A 23345-nucleotide genomic window follows, 5' to 3' on the forward strand; every position below is an offset into this window, starting at 1 on the left:
GTTGACCAGAGGGGTCAGAGGCGAGACTTCTGGGTGCTGAGAACACTCCCATCATCTGGGTGGTTCCGCAGGTATGTACCTGTGTAAAAATTCATGGAGCCATGCACGTCATTGTATGTGAGTTCTTCCCCCGTGCCGGCTGTTACGGCTGTGAGAGAACGTAGCAGTGGGACGTGACTCGTTTGCAGGGCCGACGCCTCGGGGAAGGCTTGTTTCTGGCTGCAGAGTGTTCAGGCAGGGTCCCCGCATTGTGCTCCCCTCGGGTTGGTGCAGTCCCCGGGCCGCCCCAGTGCTGCCTCCCTGGAGCCCACAGTAGCTTGGGGTCTCCAGTGCCTTGGCTGCCATGTCCTTCTGATGTGGGGAATCTGGTCTGGGATCCTTGGCTACCCTATTTTGGAGCCGGCACAGTCCTTGGACATAAGCCTGACCCTGGTTTTTTGTTTGTTTTCCAGGGGTGTGCGCAAGCTGTGTTAGGCTTCAGTGTGTGAAACCGTGAGACCTGGGCACTTACTGGGGTTAGACAGCCCTTTGCTGTTTTACTGTTCTTACGTTTTTGGTTTGCATTTCGGTGATGTCTGCCCTTCTCTCCCTCGGATTGTTAGGTCTATTTTTTTGTTTGTTTTTTTTAATCCAGCCGTGCCACGGCGGCTTGTGGATCTCAGTTCCCTGACCAGGGATTGAGCCCCGGCCCTGGGCCGTGAAAGCATGGAGTCCTAACCACTGGACAGCCAGGGAATTCCCAGGTCTATTTTTGAAGTATCACTAACCTTCCTTTAATTGGATATGAGATAAGCATGACTTCAACATTTTTATCTTCTTTCATAGTGTTAGAGTTTTTAAAAGGTGAGCCTGTGGAAACCCATAAATTGAGTTTTTAAAAATGAATATCTTGTACCCTTTTAGTGTTTATTTGATTTAATTTGATACCTCAGAAAGAATGATAACATTCAAGCGAAAGGAAGGCAAAGGACGTTGCTGGTTGACCAGAATGAATGTAATTGGAAGAGTGTAGAGAGGGACGTTTCCTAAGGTGGGAGAGGTGCCTGGGGTTTCATCTCTCCCTCGTTTCTTCCTGGTTTCTGAGAGGGTGGTGGGAAGTGGAGCTCCTTTCCTTCCTCTGGTCCTGCAGATACCCCACCATCTTCCCGGTAACCGAGGTACAGGCCTCAGGGTGAACAAATTCCTTGCGTGATTCAGAGCTCAGTGGCATTTTAAGTGTAGGTCATGTTTCAGATTGCCGTTTGTGCTCCCGATAGCCGAGCTGTTGTGAGGGGAGTGCTGGGGTTCCCTAGCTTGGGGCTTCCTCCAGGTCATCTCCCCCTCTTGTTCTCCTTTTCACCCTTCTTTTGGACAGGTCTAAGAGTGGAGATTAAGCATTCGCACCTAATCATTCCTGTCTAGAGCCAGGTTCCTGTGATCCAGAAGCCCGGGGGTCAGCCGTGCAGTGTCCCGGGCCAGTACTAGGTCGAGGGTCAGCCGTGCAGTGTCCCGGGCCAGTACTAGGTCGAGGCTGTCTTTGGTACTCTGAGCGTTTAAACAAGTGACAGCGTGAAACGCGCCGATTGTTTCCCCAGCCAAGATGTTCCGGCGGGTGCTCACCATTGTGCAGGCCCACTGCAAACTGGGCTTGACCGCAACCCTCGTCCGGGAAGATGACAAAATTGTCGACTTAAATTTTCTGATTGGGCCCAAGCTCTATGAAGCCAACTGGATGGAGCTGCAGAACAACGGCTACATCGCCAAAGTCCAGTGCGCTGAGGTAGCTGTCCCCTTCCTGGCACGGTCCCTGGGGGAGGGAAATGGATCAGGTCGATTCCTCGTGGGCAGATACACAGGTCAGGACCTGAGCAAAAGTGCTGCTGCCTTGTTCAGTGCCCTCAGCCCCCCGTGGGGTGGGCAGTCTGCCGCGATTTCACAGATGGGTGAAGCAGAATCACTCGTCCACGGGCACACAGGAAGTGGTCAGGTCAGGAGGCTAATCCAGGCTGGCTCGGCGTTTCGTCCTCCTTTCTGGGGGTGAGCACCTCAGGGTACTCCTGCCCACCCTCACCCTGGAGGGATTCTTGCTGGTCCTTTGTGGGCAACCCACAGGCCACCCCCAGTACCAAAGCCTGTTGGTTTTGATGCCCCCAGAAGGCGCATATGGCCTTGATTATTTTATTTCTAAGAACCCATTTTCCCCATATTCTGTGATGAATACCTGCACAGGTATGTGTTTAAAATACATGTTCAAAGAAAGGTAAGTCTTCTCAGAAGGAACAGCAACAGAAATCCTTTCTGGCACCTTAAAATGACTGTCACTCTGTGGCTAGAGTAGGGTGGGCTGTGTCCTCAGAGGGCAGACATGGGCCTCTCGGGTGAAGGTGAGTGTGAGGAAGCTGTGCAGGTGGACTTGCTCTGTCGAGAAGCTTCCTTACCCTTTGGTTACATCTTCGTAATCAACACCCACCTTACACGCAGCATTGCCAGAACTTCTGAGGCGCCTGTTCCTCTCTAGTTGCATCTCCCCTCCCCCTGCCAGGGTAACCGCTGTCTTGGAGCTTAGGTTTGTCATCTTCTTGCCTTTCTTTATTATTTTACTTCCTATGTATAATTCCCTAAACATTCATTGTTTAGCTTTGCCTTTTAAAAAATCTTTATGTATATGCAAATAGAATCAGGTTATATGTGTTCTTGTATGACTTCTGTCTTTTGCTTAGTATTTTTTTCTTTGCATAATGCATTATTTTTTTAATGACACATGTAGCTGTAGTTTATTCCTTTTAATTCCTCTGTAGTATTCCATTGGACAGATATACCACAATTTGATAGCTAATGGACTATTACACAGAAGTAAAAATAAAATCTTTTCTAACGTCGACAGATGTTTGGGTTGCTCAGTTGTTTTTTTTCACAGCCTTGTCGAGGTCTAGTTTATGTTCCATAACATTCATCTGTTTTAAGTAAATAGTGTGATTTATAACTTTTGTGATTTTAGTAAATGTAAAGAGTGTGCAGCCATGCCCCCAATCCAGTTTTAGAGCATCTCCCCCATCCCCAAAAGTTCCCTTGTGCCCATTAGCGAGGCCCTGCTTCTAGTCCCAACCCTAGGCGGACACTGTCTCTGAATTTGGAGCTTAGTTTTCTGTTGTTATGACAGTATTGCTGTGTGTATTTTTTGTACCTGTTTCCTGTGTCAGACGTTTTCTAAAGCAGTGTTCACACTGTGGACTGTGACCACGTAGTAGATGGTGACATCACTTCGGGGCGTCATGATCAGGATAGAATAGAATCTCCCAGAAGGCATAATATGTATTAAAGGTATATATTGTTTCCTAAGACTGTGTTTGTGTGTGGGAATGTTTAGTTTATGACATAAACTGGTCCAAGTTTGAAGGCCACTGCTCTGGCAGGTGCACCTAGAAGTAGCATTGCTGGGTCAAAGGCTTTCCGGATGCTCACTTCACTAGTCATGTGGAAAACTCTGTTGCCCAAAGTGGTTGCACCAGTTAACACTCTCGTCCAGGGTGAGTGAGCTAGCTCCACATCTCCAGCACCTAATATGGAAATGTCTTCTTTTAATTTTTGCAGACCTGATAAGTGTGAAATGGTATCTTTTTATGGTCTTAATTTGTGTTTTCCTGTTTACTGATAACGTTGAGTATCTTTTCATACGTTCATTGGCCACTTGTGTTTCATATTCTGGGAAATGCATGATTTTAAAGATTTTACTGTAAAAAAATTGCTTTGGTTATGAAGAACTAGAAATTCTAAAAGGGTCATAATAGGATATGTCTCAGAGAGAATCAGAAAAGGTAACGACAGCAAAACTTACATTTGAGCTCAGCACAGAGTTTGACACATAACCATGTCAGCTAATTCTGCAGTGGTGGCAGCATGAAGAAGTGGTCTGTGGCGATCACACAGAAGTGGCGCTGGTTGCAACCAAAAGCTCAGTCTGCCAGTGTAGGCTATGGCTTGTTCCAGTACAAAGCTCCTGGAGGGTCGTTTTTGTCTGTACACAGCCTTGAGACCTTTAGTCATGGCGCTTCAGTGTACTTGCCCGAGCTTCCTTTAGTTTGTCAACAGCCAAGCACGGGGCTTAGCAGAGAGGAGGCCCTTCTTATTTGGATGCTCAGATTGTCTCAGATGTGACCAGTGGGACTACATTCAAGCTCGTTTCTATGACCATTTGACATGTTCCCATCAGACTTTGAGCACTTCCTTGCTTTCTGGCGCAGTAAGATATTTCCGGCTCATCTGGTACTTTCCCTGCCCTGGCCTGGAATCAGCCATTTCTCCGTGGAGCGCTTTTAGCAGAGAATGTAATTTAAAAGCCAAAATCTGGGTGCTGGTGTGTTCATTACTCCTGGGATGTCATTGCTAGGCTAACCCAACAGACAGAGCTGGCAAGTGTGTGTGCAGTTCTCTGTCGCAGTGCTGTGTGGGGGCTGTGTGTGGAGGTGTGATCTAAATGGGAGGGATTGTTTACACCACTGGTTGGGAATCTGGTTTTCTTCACTTGGAGCTCGTGTGAGAATAATTCCCTGGATACTGATGCATTTTAAAATCTCTGTTATTAACATGTGAGAGTATCCTGGTTCAACACTGGGTCTTAGGTTTTGTTTTGTGGTGTGTGTGTGTGTTTACAATATTATTGAGATACAATTCACATACCATTGGTTTCGTCTTGATGTGTTTTAAAGCTAATTTGCTAAAGTTCCCAGTTGTATGATGCTTAAACTTGCATACTGACCCCTGATTCTTATTGTATCACAGGTTTGGTGCCCGATGTCTCCTGAGTTTTACCGGGAGTATGTGGCAATCAAAACCAAGAAACGAATCTTGCTGTACACCATGAACCCCAACAAATTCAGAGCTTGCCAGTTTCTGATCAAGTTTCATGAAAGGAGGAATGACAAGATTATTGTTTTTGCTGACAACGTGTTTGCTCTGAAGGAATATGCCATTCGACTGAACAAGTAAGAATTGGAAAGTTAGAGTGGCCTTCCAAGCCAGTTTAACTTCCCCATGTGAGGGTATAGAAGGTGCCTGTTTTTTTCTCGAAGCTCTCAGGAACTTCTTAGTGTCTAAAGGTCTAGTTCTGTGGTCCCAGGGACCAGGTGAGACGGAGGGGCAGGTGGTCAGAGTCATTGGTTAGAGTGTCTGGGAATGGGGGCCTGGTCACTCTGAGCTGAGTGAGCGGGGGCTAGAGGTGTGCTGATGTGGAGCTCGGCTCCAAAGGTGGGCACGGCTTGGCATCTGCAGTTTCAGGCTCAGTGGGTACTCTGGCCAGAGATGAGATCACACTGTATTTGGTCAGGGGCCAGGAAGGCAAGGCAGACGGGGACAGCCTCCCAGGTTTGGCCCAGCATCTAGAAAGAGCTTCTTAGGAAACACCGACCAGGGTCTTCCTTAGGCTACAGCCCCACCCAGATATTGTGTTTAAAACCTGGCTGTTGAAAATTTCCTGCCAAGAAAGGAGGAAGAGGCCTGTGCTTCTGTGCACAGTGATGCAGGGCTTCAGGTGCTGTGAGTGGAGCAGAAGGCAGGGTCCTCTGAGAAGATAAGCCTGCGTTCGTTACGTGGTGGGTAGGGATGCAGAGGGAAGGGTGGATACAGGACAGTTTCTCTTCACAAACTGTGATTTAATGACCACCTCAGCCATATGAGGTCATTGTACTATTCTCATTTTACAGATGAGAAAACTGAGACACAGAAGGATTAAGTTGCTGAAATTTCTAAAATCATACCTTTTTTTTAAAGCATCTTTATTGGAGTATAATTGCTTTACAATGGTGTGTTAGTTTCTGCTGTATAACAAAGTGAATCAGCTATACGTATACATATATCCCCGTATCTCCTCCCTCTTGCGTCTCCCTCCCACCCTCCCTATCCCACCCCTCCAGGAGGTCACAAAGCACCAAGCTGATCTCCCTGTGCTGTGCGGCTGCTTCCCACTAGCTATCTGCCTTACGTTTGGTAGTGTATATATGTCCATGCCTCTCTCTCGCTTTGTCACAGCTTACCCTTCCCCCTCCCCATATCCTCAAGTTCATTCTCTAGGAATAAAGATTCCTGTCTTACCCCTAGGTTCTTCATGACATTTTTTTTCTTAAATTCTATATATATGTATTAGCATACGGTATTTGTCTTTCTCTTTCTGACTTACTTCACTCTGTATGACAGATTCTAGGTCCATTCACCTCACTACAAATAACTCAATTTCGTTTCTTTTTATGGCTGAGTAATATTCCATTGTATATATATGCCACATCTTCTTTACCCATTCATCTGTCAATGGACACTTAGGTTGCTTCCATGTCCTGGCTATCGTATGTAGAGCTGCAGTGAACATCGTGGTACGTGACTCTTTTTGACTTACGGTTTTCTCAGGGTATATACCCAGTAGTGGGATTGCTGAGTCGTATGGTAGTTCCATTTGTAGTTTTTTAAGGAACCTCCATAGTGTTCTCCATACTGGCTGTATCAATTTACATTCCCATTAATAGTGCAAGAGGGTTCCCTTTTCTCCACATCCTCTCCAGCATTTATTGTTTGTAGATTTTTTGATGATGGCCATTCTGACTGGTGTGAGGTGATACCTCATTGTACTTTTGATGTTCATTTCTCTAATGATTGATTAGTGATGTTGAGCATCCTTTCATGTGTTTATTGGCAATCTGTATATCTTCTGTGGAGAAATGTCTGTTTAGGTCTTTTGCCCATTTTTGGATTGGGTTGTTTGATTTTTTGATATTGAGCTGCATGATCTGCTTGTAAATTTTGGAGCTTAATCCTTTGTCAGTTGCTTCATTTGCAAATATTTCCCCTCATTCTGAGGGTTGTCTTTTGGTCTTGTTTATATTTTCCTTTGCTGTGCAAAAGCTTTTAAGTTTCATTGGGTCCCGTTTGTTTATTTTTGTTTTTATTTCCATTTCCCTAGGAGGTGGGTCAAAAAGGATCTTGCTGTGATTTATGTCATAGAGTGTTCTGCCTACGTTTTCCTCTAAGGGTTTGATAGTGTCTCACCTTACATTTAGCTCTTTAATCCTAAATGTGAGTTTATTTTTGTATATGGTGTTAGGGAGTGTTCTAATTTTATTTTTTTAAATGTAGCTGTCCAGTTTTCCCAGCACCACTTATTGAAGAGCTTGTCCTTTCTCCATTGTATATTCTTGCCTCCTTTATCAAAGATAAGGTGACCATATGTGCCTGGGTTTATCTCTGGGCTTTCTATCCTGTTCCATTGATCTAAATTTCTGTTTTTGTGCCAGTACCATACTGTCTAGATTACTGTAGTTTTGTAGTGTAGTCTGAAGTCAGGGAGTCTGATTTCTCCAGCTCCGTTTTTCTTTCTCAAGATTGCTTTGGCTATTCGGGGTCTTTTGTGTTTCTATACAAATTGTGAAATTTTTTGTTCTAGTTCTGTGAAAAATGCCATTGGTAGTTTGATAGGGATTGAATTTAATCTGTAGATTGCTTTGGGTAGTATAGTCATTATCACAATGTTGATTCTTCCAAACCACGAACATGGTGTATCTCTCTGTCTGTATCATCTTTAATTTCTTTCATCATTGTCTTACAGTTTTCTGCATGCAGGTCTTTTGTCTCCTTAGGTAGGTTTATTCTTAGGTATTTTATTCTTTTTGTTGCAATGGTAAATGGGAGTGTTTCTTTAATTTCTCTTTCAGATTTTTCATCATTAGTATATAGGAATGCCAGAGATTTCTGTGCATTAATTTTGTATCCTGCTACTTTACCAAATTCACTGATTAGCTCTAGTAGTTTTCTGGTAGCATCTTCAGGATTCTCTATGTATAGTATCATGTCATCTGCAAACAGTGACAGCTTTACTTCTTTTCCGTCTTGTATTCCTTTTATTTCTTTTTCTTCTCTGATTGCTGTGGCTAAAACTTCCAGAACTATGTTGAATAATAGAGGTGAGAGTGGGCAACCTTGTCTTCCTCCTGATCTTAGAGGAAATGGTTTCAGTTTTTCACCCTTGAGAACGATGTTGGCTGTGGGTTTCTCATATATGGCCGTTATTATGTTGAGGTAAGTTCCCTATATGCCTGCTTTCTGGAGGGTTTTTATCATAAATGGGTGTTGAATTTTGTCAAAAGCTTTTTCTGCATCTATTGAGATGATCAAATGGTTTTTATCCTTCAGTTTGTTGATATGGGGCTTCCCTGGTGGCGCGGTGGTTGGGAGTCTGCCTGCCGATGCAGGGGGCGCGGGTTCGTGCCCCGGTCCGGGAGGGTCCCGCGTGCCGCGGAGCGGCTGGGCCCGTGGGCTGTGGCCGCTGGGCCTGCGCGTCCGGAGCCTGTGCTCCGCGGCGGGAGAGGCCACGGCGGTGAGAGGCCCACGTACCGCAAAAAAAAAAAAAAAAAGAAGTTTGTTGATATGGTGTATCACATTGATTGATTTGCGGATATTGAAGAATCCTTGCATTCCTGGGATAAACCCCACTTGATCATGGTGTACAATCCTTTTAATGTGCTGTTGGATTCTGTTTGCTAGCATTTTGTTGAGGATTTTTGCATCTATGTTCATCAGTGATATTGGCCTGTAGTTTTCTTTCTTTGTGACATCTTTGTCTGGTTTTGGTATCAGGGTGATGGTGGCCTTGTTGAATGAGTTTGGGAGTGTTCCTCCCTCTGTATATTTTGGAAGAGTTTGAGAAGGATAGGCGTTAGCTCTTCTCTAAATGTTTGATAGAATTCGCCTGTGAAGCCATCTGGTCCTGGGCTTTTGTTTGTTGGAAGATTGTTCTTTTTTTTGTGTGTGTGTGTGTTTGTTTGCGGTACGCGGGCCTCTCACTGTTGTGCCCTCTCCCATTGTGGAGCACAGGCTCTGGATGCACAGGCTCAGTGGCCATGGCTCACAGGCCCTGCCGCTCCGCAGCACGTGGGATCTTTGCGGACTGGGGCACGAACCCGTGTCCCCTGCATCAGTATGCGGACTCTCAACCACTGCGCCACCAGGGAAGCCCTGTTGGAAGATTTTTAATCACAGTTTCTGTTTCATTGCTTGTGATTGGTCTGTTTATATATTCTATTTTTTCCTCGTTCAGTCTCGGAAGATAGTGCTTTTCTAAGAATTTGTCCATTTCTTCCAGGTTGTCCATTTTATTGGCACAGAGTTGCTTGTAGTAATCTCTCATGATCTTTTGTATTTCTGTAGTGTCAGTTGTTACTTCTCCTTTTTCATTTCTAATTCTATTGATTAGAGTCTTCTCCCTTTTCTTCTGGATGAGTCTGGCTTATGGTTTATCAATTTTGTTTATCTTCTCAAAGAACCAGTTTTCGTTTTACTGATCTTTGCTATTGTTTCCTTCATTTCTTTTTCATTTATTTATGGTCTGATCTTTATGATTTTTTTTCCTTCTGCTAACATTGGGGTCGTTCTTCACTTTCAGTCTTGCTTTGCCTTCAGCTCTGCCTGAGGTCCCTAAGTGTAGACCTTCCTGTTCAGAATCTAGAAAGTAAACTTCCAGTTCTCTGCCAGGTGGGAGGAGGCATGCCTGGCTGTCAGGGTTGGGGTCTGACACTTCTTTATGCATGTACTCTGTCGGTCCTTCTGTCTGTAATCCTACCCTACCACCCACCTTCCCAGGCAACTGGTGATTAGATCCTGAACACGTCTGTGTTCTGTGTAGAACATTGGCTTGTTTTGTATTGGTTTTTCCCTCCTGCTGGCTTGGGCTTCTGCTTTCTCTGGTCTACTAGTTGCGTTTCCATGCCTGTATCCATCTGCTTTTCAGCTTCCACAATTCTGCTTCCACTATTGTGCTGTTACTTCTGTTCTCTTTGCCCTTGTGGGTTTGTATCTTTTTAATCCTTTACTATTGTCCCATCAGCGTCTTTTTGAGAGGGGCATCAAGACAGTGCATATATTTACTGTGTCTGATTTAAGAGCCATCCTCCCTCCTATCCCCGCCCCCATTCCAGTCCTCCATCCTGACTCTTCCTGGAGCCTCCCTCAAGAGGGACATTCATTTGCCTGGCACTGTCGAATCCGAACCAGTCTGGCATGGTGAGGGGCAGCAGGTGTGGCTCTCTCACGGGCACTAGAATCGTAATTACAACGTTTACTTATTATCTTTTTTTTCCTTTTATTTGGTATTTCTGGCCTTTAAGTGTATGAAGTGTTGTTGTCTGTCTCATTTTCTTGCTATACAATGGTCCTTTGGATCCTGGGCTCTGCTCCATTCTGTAACTTGGGACTGGTATGTGACAGGGAGTCTCTGCGTTTCTGGTTTGTTTCGACCTTACTGAGAAAGGAATAGGTGTCACTAAAGTACTTTGCAGGAGAGACTCTTTGGGTTGTTTGATAGTGTGAGGTAGTGGGTAGAACATGAACTTTGGAGTCAGACACACTGGATTTGACTCCCAGCTCCTCCTCTTATTAGCTGTGTGACCTAGGGGAAGTTCTTTACCTCTCTGAACCTCCTTTTGTTCCACTGTCACATGGAGTTACCACCACCTACCTCAGAGGGTTCCTGCATCTAGTAGGTGTTCAACAAATGTTAGGTCCTCTTTCCGAAGGATGGTTACCCTTCTGTTTCATTTCCTATATGAGAGAACCTTCAGAAACTGAGGGCTCACCACTATTTGAGTTGTTTTTCCTGATGACGAGCGAGGAGAAAAAGAACCACCTGAAAACCTGGGTATCAAGAGACAGGCTTTTCTGAAGAGTGCAGTTTCCCGACCTTTTTCACAGCATGACACATACAGAAAATCAGAAGATTTGTGTGGTGCCCCGAACACTCTCACAGGCCAGGCTTGCCGTGGTTAGGGAAGCCTCCAGCTGTCCCAGGCCCTGCCCAGCTTCCCCACAGGCAGGGGGGCTGCTCTCTCGGGTACACCTGTACCCAGTTTGTAGCACAGTGTTGGAAAGCACGTGGGGAGTATCAGAAGTCGTGCTTCCTGAGCCTCCCATGGGCACTGCCCGGGGATAGCTCGTGGGCCTCGGTGGTGGAACAGCCACTTGGGTCAGCCTTCTCAGGCTCCTGACCCTCAGTGCCTCGTGTGTAAATTGGGAACACGAAACCTCCCTTTCACAGTTCCGAGGACTATCGGCAGGCATGGATGTTTTTTCCCCAGGGTAGAGCCCAGCTGCATGTTAGGTGTGGGTGGGCCCTGCATACCTGGTGGCCGTCCTCATCGTCCTTGTTGTCATTGTCACCGTCACTGTTGTTGCTGACCCTTCGGAAGCTACAAAACCACATCATTACAAGAAAAGCGGAGGAATGGCTTTGCCAGGTGCCAAGCGGTGATAACCAATGAGGTGTCAGATAGGGTTGTACCCTTTGGCACAGAGCTGGAAACTCAAGAGAAATGTTTGAACTTAGTGTTATAGGGGGTCCATGGGGAAAAGTCTGGAAGGGGCTCTTTTCTCCTTTCTTGGAGAATGCTTGTTTGATTAGGAAGCAGTTCCTTCCAAACTTTTGTTTGCAAATAGCAATGTTTTCTTTGCCGCTCCCATTGAGCTTCATGAAATATAGGGGATTCTCCTTGTAGACACTAAGCTTAGAGTGAGAGATACTGAGGCAGGAAGGAGCACAGGCCAAAAACAAAAAAGTAAAGGAGGGAATCTTGAAGAGAGTAGTGACCTGCATCTTGGCTCAGAGGGGAAAGGCTGGGGAGGGTCTGTAGCCTCTCACTTTTGTGGCTCTCTTCCTGATGTTTTTGCATGACAGAGGGCTTCCTGGAAGAGAGAAACCTTGCAAGATCTCCCTTTCCCTCTGACATGCTTTCAGGACAATTGAGGAGTGATTCTGTAGTCTTCTTAACACAGCTTTGTTCTTCTCTAGACCCTATATCTATGGTCCTACATCCCAGGGAGAAAGGATGCAGATTCTCCAGAATTTCAAGCATAACCCCAAAATCAACACCATCTTCATATCCAAGGTCAGTGTGGCATGCAGCAGCCCCCCGGCCTGGGGGACACTGGATGATTTCTGGGCAGTGAATTGGTGTTTGTTGAAGGAACGTCACGTGTCAGTTTTCATTCCCACGTGTCCAGTGTCTGGCGGCAGAGGAACGTTGCCTGTCAGGTAGTGGAAGAAGCAGATGTAGGGTTTTAATGTATATAATCTATATTCCTAACTCAAGGAGTATATAATCTAGCAAGTCCTTTTGCTTGACTTAAGTTTTTCCCACCTCTTTTTGGGATATAGGAACTTTGAGTTGTATTTTCTTTATACAAGGGGGAAAAGTTCATTACCTACTATGGCAAAGGTGGGCATTTGCATAAGGTTCTCTTTGTGGCATTGGAGATTCCTGTGGGTCATGGGCAGCTTTTGTCCTGGCTCCTGGTATGCCTTGGGGGTGGGTGGTGAATATAAACACAATGTAAAATCATGTAGGCCCAGCTTGGTGACGGTTTTAATTTGCAGTTAGAAGTGGTGGCCCAACAGTTTAGAATAGTCATTCAGGTTAGAACAGACCCAAAGCCCAAAAGAAACGAGATTTACCTACAAAGTGATCATGGATGGATCAAGCTTTTATTTCTGTGTCTGGGAACCCTGATGGTTGGATCCCCTCCCCCACCTCCTCCCCAAGCTAAGGCAGCTACCCAGAGTCAGAATCCAGCCCAGTGCAGGCAGTGGCCCCTCCCAGGTCACGTGTCCGACATTTGCTGTTGGCCTCAGTAGCCTCCAGTTAAGATTGTGGATGGTTTTGTGCAGACCTATTTCTGTAGCAAAAAGTAAGAAGAATCACTCACAGAGAGTCTGTTGATAGGGCCTTCTTGTCTCTGAGTCCCTAGCAGCCACACTGGGACTGTTGCTGAGACAGATGGTTAGGAGTCAGGTCTTTTTTTTTTTTTTTTTTTTTTTTTAAGAAGATGTTGGGGGTAGGAGTTTATTAATTAATTTATTTTTGCTGTGTTGGGTCTTCGTTTCTGTGCGAGGGCTTTCTCCAGTTGTGGCAAGCGGGGGCCCCTCTTCATCGCAGTGTGCGGGCCTCTCACTATCGCGGCCTCTCCCGTTGCGGAGCACAGGCTCCAGACGCGCAGGCTCAGTAGTTGTGGCTCACGGGCCTAGTCGCTCCACGGCATGTGGGATCCTCCCGGACCGGGGCACAAACCCGTGTCCCCTGCATTAGCAGGCAGGCTCTCAACCACTGCGCCACCAGGGAAGCCCCAGGAGTCAGGTCTTGACAGCTTCTATAGGACAGCTCTCAGGAGAACATACTAGGTCCTTAGAGGCCTGCGTGCATCTGAAGGACCCTAGTACAGACTGAAGAGGATAGTGATTGTTTTTCTGAATTACCTACAGAGCTTATTTAAATTTGAGGCCAGTTGACTTTTTTTCCCCCTTTTTGACTCATATATAAAAACCTTCCCAAACTCACAGCTGGTTCATTTCTATAGGTGGGTGACACATCGTTTGATCTGCCAGAAGCAAATGTTCTCATTCAGATCTCATCTCATGGTGGCTCCCGGCGGCAGGAGGCCCAGAGGCTGGGGCGAGTGCTCCGAGCAAAAAAAGGTACCTTCTGCTCCAGGCGGTCTCTCTTTTCAAACCACTTCCATCAGGTGTCTGTTTGTGAGGGTGAGCCTGTGCTCCTGGGCTAGGTAGACCCTGAAGGGGATGGACGGGGGTCCCAAAGCAAGGACCAAGGTCTCCTTGGCCATTGTTCTTTCTCATGTGCTGGGGTTGAGCATGTGAACATTTTCCATGGCAGCTGTCTGGTGGTCACAGTCTGAGCTGAGTGTTTGTGTTGGTAGATAGAGGAGCCAGGAAAGCAGTGCGTAATGGTGTAGATGTAGAAGGGAGAAAGCAGAGCATAGACCACCAGTGCAAGTGTAGGGGCTGGCAGCTGTCCCCTGAACCTTGAGTTAAGAGTAAGGGGAGGGCTTGGTAGGAGCAGCTTGGGCAGCCACAAGGTGGATACCTTGCTCATAACCTGTGAAGAGTGGTCTCTTGAGTGACAGCTTACAGCAGGGACATCACAAGCTCAGTGAATGAGGAAGCAAGAGTCATGCTTCCTCTGCTTGTTAACTGCAGTAAAGGAGCCCAGAACCCAATCATGGGCAGAGTAGAGACTGACGTTTCTGCTAAGAGATGACATCCTCTTAGCAGACCAGGCAGGTCCTAAAACAAGGACACAGGCCCTGTCCTCAAGGAATTCACTAATCTTAGGAAGAATTTGGACTGCTAGGATGTTTGAAAATGACAGGATTAGTGGGCAGGTGTTGTAATTGTACTGTGTTTGAGTATGTTTAGGAAACAGCTAATTGTGTTTGAAATGGAGACAGGGCAAGTTAGTGGAAATAGCAAACATGGACTTGAGCACAAGACCAACTGTGTGACCTTGGGCAAGTCATTTGACCCTCTGAGCTTTGGTTTCTCATCCAAAGTCCGAGTGACAATCCTTACCTTGCAGGACTGTTAATAATGAGGAATGAGAGTACATAACAGAATATAATAGACTGCTGGATAAATCTGACTAGCATATATGAAAGTGATTCATTACTTATTCCTTACTCATCACACATAAACAAAGCTAATTTGAAAATCCCTTTGAATTTGATTGGAATTTTTTTTTTTTTTTTTTTTTTTTTTTTTTTTTTTTTTTTTTGCGGTAGGCGGGCCTCTCACTGTTGTGGCCTCTCCCCCTGCAGAGCACAGGCTCCGGACGCGCAGGCTCAGCAGCCATGGCTCACGGGCCCAGCCGCTCCGCGGCATGTGGGATCTTCCCAGACCGGGGCACGAACCCGTGTCCCCTGCATCGGCAGGCGGACTCTCAACCACTGCGCCACCAGGGAAGCCCGGAATTTTGTTTTTTAAATACTGTTTGACTCATTTTACAAGGCCAGTATTACCCTGATACGAAAGCCAGAAAAGTTCACTACAGAAAAGAAAATGACAGGCCAATATCCAATGAATACAGTTGTAAAAATCCTCAATAAAATACTAGCAAACCAAATTCAGCATCATATTAGAAGGATCATTCACCATGATCAAGTGGGATTTATACCTGGGATGCAAAGGAGGGTCACCATATGCAAATCAATAAATGTGATATATCACATTAATAGAATTAAAGACAAGATCATATGATCATTTCAATGGATGCAGAAAAAGCATTTGACAAAACTCAACATCTGTTCATGATAAAAACTCTTAACAAATTAGGTATAGGAGGAAAGTACCTCAACGTAATAAAGGCCATATATGACAAGCCCACAGCTAACCTCATAGTTAATAGTGAAAGATTTGAAAGCTTTTCCTCTAAGATCAGGAACAAGACAACGGTGCCCACTCTTCACCAGTCCTATTCAACGTTGTACTGGAAGTCCTAACCAAAACAATTAGGTAAGAAAAAGATATAGAAAGCATCAGAATTGGAAAAGAAGAAGTAAAATTTTCTCTATTTGCAGGTGACATGATTTTATATGTAGAAAATCCTGAAGACTTTACCAAAAAACTTTTAGATCTATTCAATGAATTTGGTAAAGTTGCAGGATTCAAACTTAACATACAAAAATCAGTAGTGTTTCTATACACTAATGACAAATTATCTAAAAAAGAAATGAAATGATTCCATTTCCAATAGCATCCAAAACAATAAAATATTGGGGACTTCCCTGGCTGTCTAGTGGTTAGGACTCCGAGCTGCAGCGGGCACGGGGTCAATCCCTGGTCAGGTAACTAAGGTCCCACATGCAATGGAGCCAAAAAGACAACAAAAAAAAAAACCACAATAAAATATTTAGGAATAAATTTAACCAAGGAGGTGAAAGAGCTTTACACCAAAAACTACAAGACACTGATGAGAGAAATGTAACAAGATAAATGGAAAGTATCCTTTGTTCATGGAATGGAAGAATTAATATTGTTAAAATATCTATACTACCCAAAGCCATCTATAGATTTAATGCAATCCCTATCAAGACTCCAGTGGCATTTTTAACAGAAGTAAAAATAACAATCCTAAAGTTTTTGTGGAACCACAAAAGACCCCAAATAGCCAAAGCAAGTTCTGAGAAAGAAGAACAAAGCAGGAGGCATCACACTTCTGATTTTAAGTTATATAATAAAGTTGTGGTCATCAAAAGAGTATGTTACTGGCATAAAAACAGACATATAGACCAGTGGAACACAATCCAGAGCCCAGAAATTAAACCCATGCATATATGGTCAACTAATATTTGACAAGAGAGCCAAGAATACCCAGTGGAGAAAAGATAGTCTCTTTAATAAACGGTGCTGGGAAAATTGGATATCCACATGTGAAAGAATGAAATTACCCCTGTCTTACACCACTAGCAAAAATTGACTCAAAATGGATTAAAGACTTAAATGTAAGGCTGGAAATCATAAAACTTCTAAAGGAAAACAAAGGAAAAATGCTCCTTGACATGGGTCTTGACAGTGTTTTCTTTGGATATTACACCTAAAGCTTAAGCAACAAAATATAAAATAAGTGGACTACATCAAACTAAAAAGTTTCTTCGCAGCAAAAGGAATGATCGACAAAATGAAAAGGCAACGTATGGAATGGTAAAAAATATTTGCAAATCGTATATCTGATAAGGGGTTAATATTCAAAATAAATGAAGACCTCATACAACTCAATAGCAAAAAAACCAAATAATCCAATCAAAAACTGGGCAAAGGACCTGAATAGACATGTTTTCCAAAGAAGATGTATAAATAGCCAACAGGTACATGAAAAGGTGCTTACCATCACTAATTATTAGGGAAATGCAAATCGAAACTACAATGATGGATGTGAACTAAACTTACTGAGGTAATCATTTCACATTATGTGTAAGTCAAATCATTATGCTGTGTACCTTAAACTTATATAGCGCTATATGTCAGTTTTATCTCAATAAAACAAAGGGAGAAAAAGGAAATTTGATATAATACACTTAGCCCTTTTCTTTGCATCTCTGAACTCTTGTAAGACAAGGAAACAATTGAATTCAGAGGCAGTACACAGATACTTAACTTACTGACATTTGAACTGTGAAGCAAAAATATTCAGATTTTCCTGCAGGATCAGATTTTATAGGCTACAATATTTTCTGTCCTAGTTACTATGATAATTCTCCTATTACTGGGTTTTCTCTCTGAGCCTTTTTTTTTTTTAGTAGTTTTAGCATAATGTTTTCAAAAGGGTTATCCATATTGTAGCATGTATTAGTACTTCATTCTTTTTTATTGCTGAATAATAGTCCACTGTATAGACATACCACTTATTTTTTGAGTATTATTTTTTAAATTTTATTTATTTTTTGGCTGCGTTGGGTCTTTTTTGCTGCACGTGGGCTTTCTCTAGTTGCATGGAGCAGGGGCTACTCTTCATTGTGGTGCACGGGCTTCTCATTGCGGTGGTTTCTGTTGTTGTGGAGCATGGGCTCTAGGGCGCGTAGGCTTCAGTAGTTGTGGTGCACAGGCTTAGTTGCTCCACGGCATGTGGAATCTTCCCAGATCAGGGCTTGAACCCGTGTCCCCTGCATTGGCAGGTGGATTCTTAACCACTGCGCCACCAGGGAAGTCCCTGGACATACCACTTTTTAAAATTCATTTATGGACATTTGGATTGTTTCCACTTTTTGGCTCTTAGGATAATGCTTGGGTCGTGTAATAACTTTATGTTTAGCATTTTAATAAACTGCCAGACAGTTTCCAAAGTGGTTGTACCATTTTCCATTCTCACCAACAGTGTATGAGCATTTCAGTTTCTCCACATCCTTGACAACAACTGTAATCATCTTTTTTTATTCTAGTCATCCTAGTGCCAGGTGGTATTTTGTCCTGGTTTTGACTTGCATTTCCCTGATGACTAATGGTATTGAGCTTTTTTCATGTGCTCATTGACACATGAATCTTCTTTTTATATCTTCTTCGGGGAACTGTCCATTCAGATCCTTTGTCCTTTTCATAATTGGTTTATTTGTCTTTTCATTGTTGAGTTGTAATAGTTTTTTATATTCCCTAGATTCAAATCTCTTACCAGATATATGCTTTGTAAATGTTTTCCCCAATTCTGTGGGTTGTCTTTTCACTTTCTTGATGGTGTCCTTTGAAGCACAAAAGTTTTTAATTTTGATGAAGTCTTCGTGCAGAATCAGCGCAATGACCCCTCTGACTGCAGAGCTCTCCCACTGCAGTACTTGCTTTTGAACCCTGGACCCTTAGTTCCTGCCGTTCTAACAGCTAATATTGTCCTTTTATGTGCCCTCCCCCAGGGATGGTTGCAGAGGAGTACAATGCCTTCTTCTACTCGCTGGTGTCCCAGGACACACAGGAAATGGCTTACTCAACCAAGCGGCAGAGGTTCTTGGTAGATCAAGGTTATAGCTTTAAGGTATGTAAGCATTTGGTCTCTGGTCAGAGTAGGACCAAGGCTTTTTTGTACCCAGCCCTCCGTGAGAAGTGGGGGGCTGCTGTCAGCATGAGCATGGGACAGATCTCAGGCAGGCACAGGACATTAGGGGACATTAGGGTACCTTTGTCCTTGCATGAATTGTGGGGAGCTTTGAAGGAAAAATATTGTGCAGGATCCCTCCTGTCTCCAGCTTCTCACAGTGAATGGTCAAAGAATGGGGCCTCTGAAGCAAGAGGCCTGTGGAGTCTCAGCTTGTTAACTTTTTACAGTTGTCTTGAAGAGAAAACATTAGATGTTGGTGGGAAAATGTGCTAGCCTAGTAGGACTTGAGATGAAGGAACTGTGGCCATCACTGTGTTAGTCTGAGCCCCTTGGGGTTACTTTCTCAGGGGGTGCCCCCTCCAGGGAGCTGGGAGAGTCTGCCCTTAGTCATCTGGTAAGCCTGGGTCTCAGTGGGCCTCACAGACATCAGAGCCATCCATGTACTATAAATCTGGTATTTTAATAGTTTGGGAAATTCTAAAACTTTGGCGAACCTTCATTGGCTAAGGCATTTGCTTTCTTTCCTATTGACACAAATACTAAGTTTTTTGTTAGGATTTAGTGTCCCAAAGGGTTTTGACTTGTGGTAGTGGGTGGAGGGTGCTGGAAGCAGGGGATTAAAAGGATATCTTAGAACATATAAGTTCCCAGGTTCTTGATTTGTGAGACTGTAGGCTGCCTTTTCAGATACTTTAGATTGTATCTTTTTCAAATTGGTTTAGGGCAGAACTAATTAGGGAACTAATAGAGTTCCCTTTTATTAGCCTTAGAAAGGAGGACAGGGTTGTCTGATCCCTCCCCTTTTAGTCAGAGGCAGTGACACTTTTCAGACTTCTCACGCTGAACTCTAGTTCAGGACATTTGGGACAGTTTTTTGAAGGATTTTCATTTCGACCTTTTTATCCGTCTGTGTAACGTTTGAGCTGATAATAGCATCCATACCTCCTGATTCCTGGGAGAGTCGTAAGGGTAAGAGAAGCAGTGAATCAGGAAGTGCTCTGGGTTCTTTGACGGGTGAGCTCGACAACATGGTACCTGAGCACATGGTTGTCTGCGTTGGTTGGAGCTGCCTTTGCCTTCCTCACCTCCAGGGCTGCCTGCTGAGAGCAGCCAGGTTAGGGTTCCCAGAATCTGGACCCTGGTGATCAGGCCAGGGCAGAAGTGTCCCATATCTGTACTCCAGATCTGTGGCCACTTGAAGGGTGCAGCCAGATACTTCTAGGAATTTTCTTTTAATTAAAATTATGAGAAGAATGAGAGAGAGAGAGAGGAAAAGAAGTTCCCTTTCTGACTCAGTGGTCCCCAACCTTTCTGGCGCCAGGAACTGGTTTCATGGAAGACAATTTTTCCACTGACCGGTGGGGAGAAGGGGTAATGCGAGCGATGGCGGGGATGGTCCAGGCGGTAATGCGAGCCGTGGGGAGCGGCAGATGAAACTTCACTCGCTCTCCTGCCGCTTGCCTCCTGCTGTGCGGCCCGGTTCCTAACAGGCCGCGGACCAGTACTGGTCCTCAGCCCGGGGGTTGGGGACCCTGCTGTATGTAATCAATCCAAGCTTTCTGCAGGGATAGGTAGGCCTTGTAGTAAGTTATCTCCAAAGAAATGAAAACCAAATCTCCACCATGCTTTTATCTTTCTCTTTTGGAAAAAAAAATCTTATAAATCCATTCTTAATATCCTATCATTTGTAAGTGTCCCTCCTGCTGGAAGCCCTGGGTGCCAAGCCCGGAGGTTGAAGGCCTTCTTGAGGGGCAGCCGGCTGTGCCTTTTGGTTTTTGGTCCTTCGTTTACCTGGTGCAAGGTGGGAAAACGACCAGAATGGTTGTTTTAAGATTGCTGAGATCCCTGTTGATCTTCGGTAAGTGATCATTTAGCTGCCATGTGTTGGGAGCAGAGTTTTCTAGAATGTCCTGAACCTCTCCTGCCTTGCAGTCATTAGTTAAGCTCCTTGTTGACAGTGGCTCTGAGGCTGGTCTCTGCACTGCCTAAGAGGAGCTCTCCGTTATTAGCCACCTGCTCTGCTGGGCCTGAGGGGGCAAGTGACCAGACCAGGTGAGCCCAGGAGAAGGCGGGATCGGGTCCAGGGAGAGAAAACAAGAGGGTTCTGCTGTGCAGGTGATCACAAAGCTTGCCAACATGGAGGAGGAGGAGTTGGCATTTTCAACAAAAGAGGAGCAACAGCAACTCTTACAGAAGGTCCTGGCAGCCTCTGACCTGGATGCTGAGGAGGAGGTGGTGGCGGGAGAATTTGGCTCCAAATCCAGCCAGGTGAGTGAGTGGGTGAGGCTCCAGATGTCAGTTCTCCCGAAGGACAGCGTCTTAGACACACATACGCCTGCACAGTCCTTTGTGTGTTTGTGCCTGTGTGATTTTTGTAAGAACTTGGAGACTGTAGAGAATAATCGAAAACGCCCCTACTAACCTTGCTGTGCGTCTGTCTTGTTCTGTGTGTCTGAGCCCACGGCAGGTGTGGTTAGTCTCCTGCTCTGTTCACATAGCAGTCTGGCGTAAGTATTTGTTAGTATTTGGATGTGGGAGCCCAGGCTCCGCCTAGGGTGGCTGCTGGAAGGAGCGTGATGGACCTGGGGCTGCCTTTTTGGCCTTGGGCGCCTCACCTTATCCCTGGCTTCCTCCTCAGTAATGAAACTGAGCCTTCCGGGCTGTAAAATGCGTCTGAGAATCAACTCATATTGTAGTTTCCATACATTCTTCGAAAAATTTAGAGTTCTCTGAAAATGCGCAACTTTTCAGTTATTCTGCACATGCTTATTGAATGCCTGCTATGTGCCAGGCAAATATAATACGGTATAACTAATGAAAGTATCATTATGAGGAATTCTTATTATCAGGCCCTTCCAAGGAGAGAAGTACCGTTTCATCAGGTGCTTTTGAAACTAAGTTGGTGTTAGAGCTAGAAAGCGAGCGATGGCTGGAACAGGGGAAGAAGGAAGCAGTGTCACCAGGGAGGTGCTGCCCTCCCCGCAGCCTGAGACCTTTCTGTCCCCAGACCTGGGGGTTGGGGGCTGGGCCTCCTCCTGGGCACTCTCCCCGGGAGCCCAGGGAAAATTTGTGTTTCTGTGTCTGAAGATGGTGTCTAGTCAATTCCACCTCACAGTGGGTCACCCAAGGTGAGGCTATGCAAGGCGTGGCTTCAGTGCCTGTCTGCGTACTTTGCTTGGAATCTGGTGCAAGTGGTGTCCCAGGCTCGGGGGCAGACCCTTGACTTGTGTGATTTCTGTTCACACCACACATGTCAAGCAGATGTGGTTCTCCCCATTTTACAGGTGAGTTCATTGAGGTGCAGACATTCAGTATTTGCCCAAGGCCACCCAGTGAGACACAGAGCCAAGATTCAGGCCCAGGGCTAGAAAGGATTTCCAGTTGATTCAAAGCCTTATGGTAGGGTCTCAGGAGATTTTGAGGGACTCCTACCCTCACTGTTAAAATTCTGTTTAGAAATTGTCATTAAGAGAGGCAGGGTGGTATATGGCTAGGTACATGGAATCTGAAGCTGACTGCCTGGGTTCAAGTCCCATCTGTTTAAGAGTTGTGTGATCTTGGACAAATACTTCATTTCTCTGTGCCTGTTTCCTCTTCTGTAAGATGGGGATTATAATGGTTGTGAGCATTAGATGAGGTAAGACACGTAAATAAGTATAAGCTGCTTAGAACCATGCCTGAGACATACTAAGTGGTCAGTAAATGTTATTTTAAAAATAATAAAATCTATGAAACTTTTATAAGTTTTATAAATTTATCTTATTCTGATTATAAATGTTATAGGAGGAGGGTGTTTTGCTTTGTAAACTAATGGTGGGCCGGGTCGCCCTGCAGGTGTCTCGGCGCTTCGGCACGATGAGCTCCATGTCTGGGGCCGATGACACAGTGTACATGGAGTACCACTCGTCCCGGAGCAAGGCTTCCAGTAAGCACGTGCACCCGCTTTTCAAGCGCTTCAGGAAATGACGCCCATAGGGTCACGTAGGTGAAACTTGGGTGCCTAGCGCCAGCATTGGAAAGGGATTTTAAACAGAGCATTTTCTTTCCACATCCGCATTCTTTCCAATAGCGTCGGCCAAACCAGTCTAGATTCAATATCTGTTGACTGTGTTGAAGAAAATGCATCAAGAGCTTGATTCTGTCTTCCTGGGCATTCCTGGGTTTGAAAGTGGGAGTGGGGGGGAGTATATTTTTTGTTTTTTTCAGACCGCTTTTTAAACTTGTTGGGGAGTGGTCATTCCTGTACATAAAAATTTGTAACATTTAGGTGTATTTATCTTACTGTTCTCCTGAATAAACAGCACTGGGATGTTTAACCACTCTTCATCGTACGCCTTGTTCTTACACCTTGTCACAGACATGGGCTATGTCTAGATGACAAACTTCCATCAGGGCTCCACTTGGTGGCAGGCCCAGAGGAATTAGACGGGGCCCATCCACAGGGAGCACTGGAGAGACAAGAAGACTTGCCCGTTAGTGCACAGTGTTGACAGGGGATGGTGGTCCAGAGTGATGGAGGAGCTTGAGCAGTTTGCAGTGCTGCCTGGCCCCTCCCTGTTCAGCTCAGGTGGGTTCCATGGGAGGCACCACAGCTGTAGGTCCTCTAGGTAACCTGAAGGCCATCACCTTCGTGGGGAGCCACAGTGCACACAGCTTCTGATGGTTGGTCTTCCCTGAGAGGATCAACTTTTATTTCTACCTCCCCCCAGATACACTGTTGATATGGCTGGGAGGCTGGATTCCTCTTCTAATAGCAGTTTAGTACCCTTGGATCTTTAACGGCTGGTTCCCTTATTCTGAAAGATGTCTCTGGGCTTTTCTTCTCTGTTCCTGGTATGAAAGAAAAGGTGTTCAGGAAAAGACATAAATCAGGATTGGTCCATAGAAAACAGGCAGGCATGCACAGGCATAGATCATGAAGAAGAACGTGTTATTTTGAGGAGGCTTATTCTAGGAGGTGGCAGCCCTGCA

The 23345-nt window shown here is 45.1% G+C and overlaps 1 protein-coding gene across 1 annotated transcript in view; it reads left to right on the forward strand.

Annotated features, from left to right (window-relative positions):
• ERCC3 (ERCC excision repair 3, TFIIH core complex helicase subunit) overlaps window positions 1-22690 on the forward strand; it is a 38628-nt gene extending 15938 nt beyond the window's left edge. The window contains exons 9-15 of the mRNA XM_081242608.1: window positions 1575-1759; window positions 4759-4961; window positions 11798-11894; window positions 13360-13477; window positions 18193-18311; window positions 20490-20642; window positions 22209-22690. Of these exons, the coding sequence (XP_081098734.1) occupies window positions 1575-1759; window positions 4759-4961; window positions 11798-11894; window positions 13360-13477; window positions 18193-18311; window positions 20490-20642; window positions 22209-22340 (1007 nt within the window). The 3' untranslated portion in view covers window positions 22341-22690. The remainder of the gene's footprint in view (window positions 1-1574; window positions 1760-4758; window positions 4962-11797; window positions 11895-13359; window positions 13478-18192; window positions 18312-20489; window positions 20643-22208) is intronic.
• Window positions 22691-23345: the final 655 nt, after the last annotated feature.

Source organism: Mesoplodon bidens (genome assembly GCF_964165515.1).
Source record: "Mesoplodon bidens genome assembly, chromosome: 8".
In the NCBI taxonomy this organism is placed as follows: Eukaryota; Metazoa; Chordata; class Mammalia; order Artiodactyla; family Ziphiidae; genus Mesoplodon; species Mesoplodon bidens.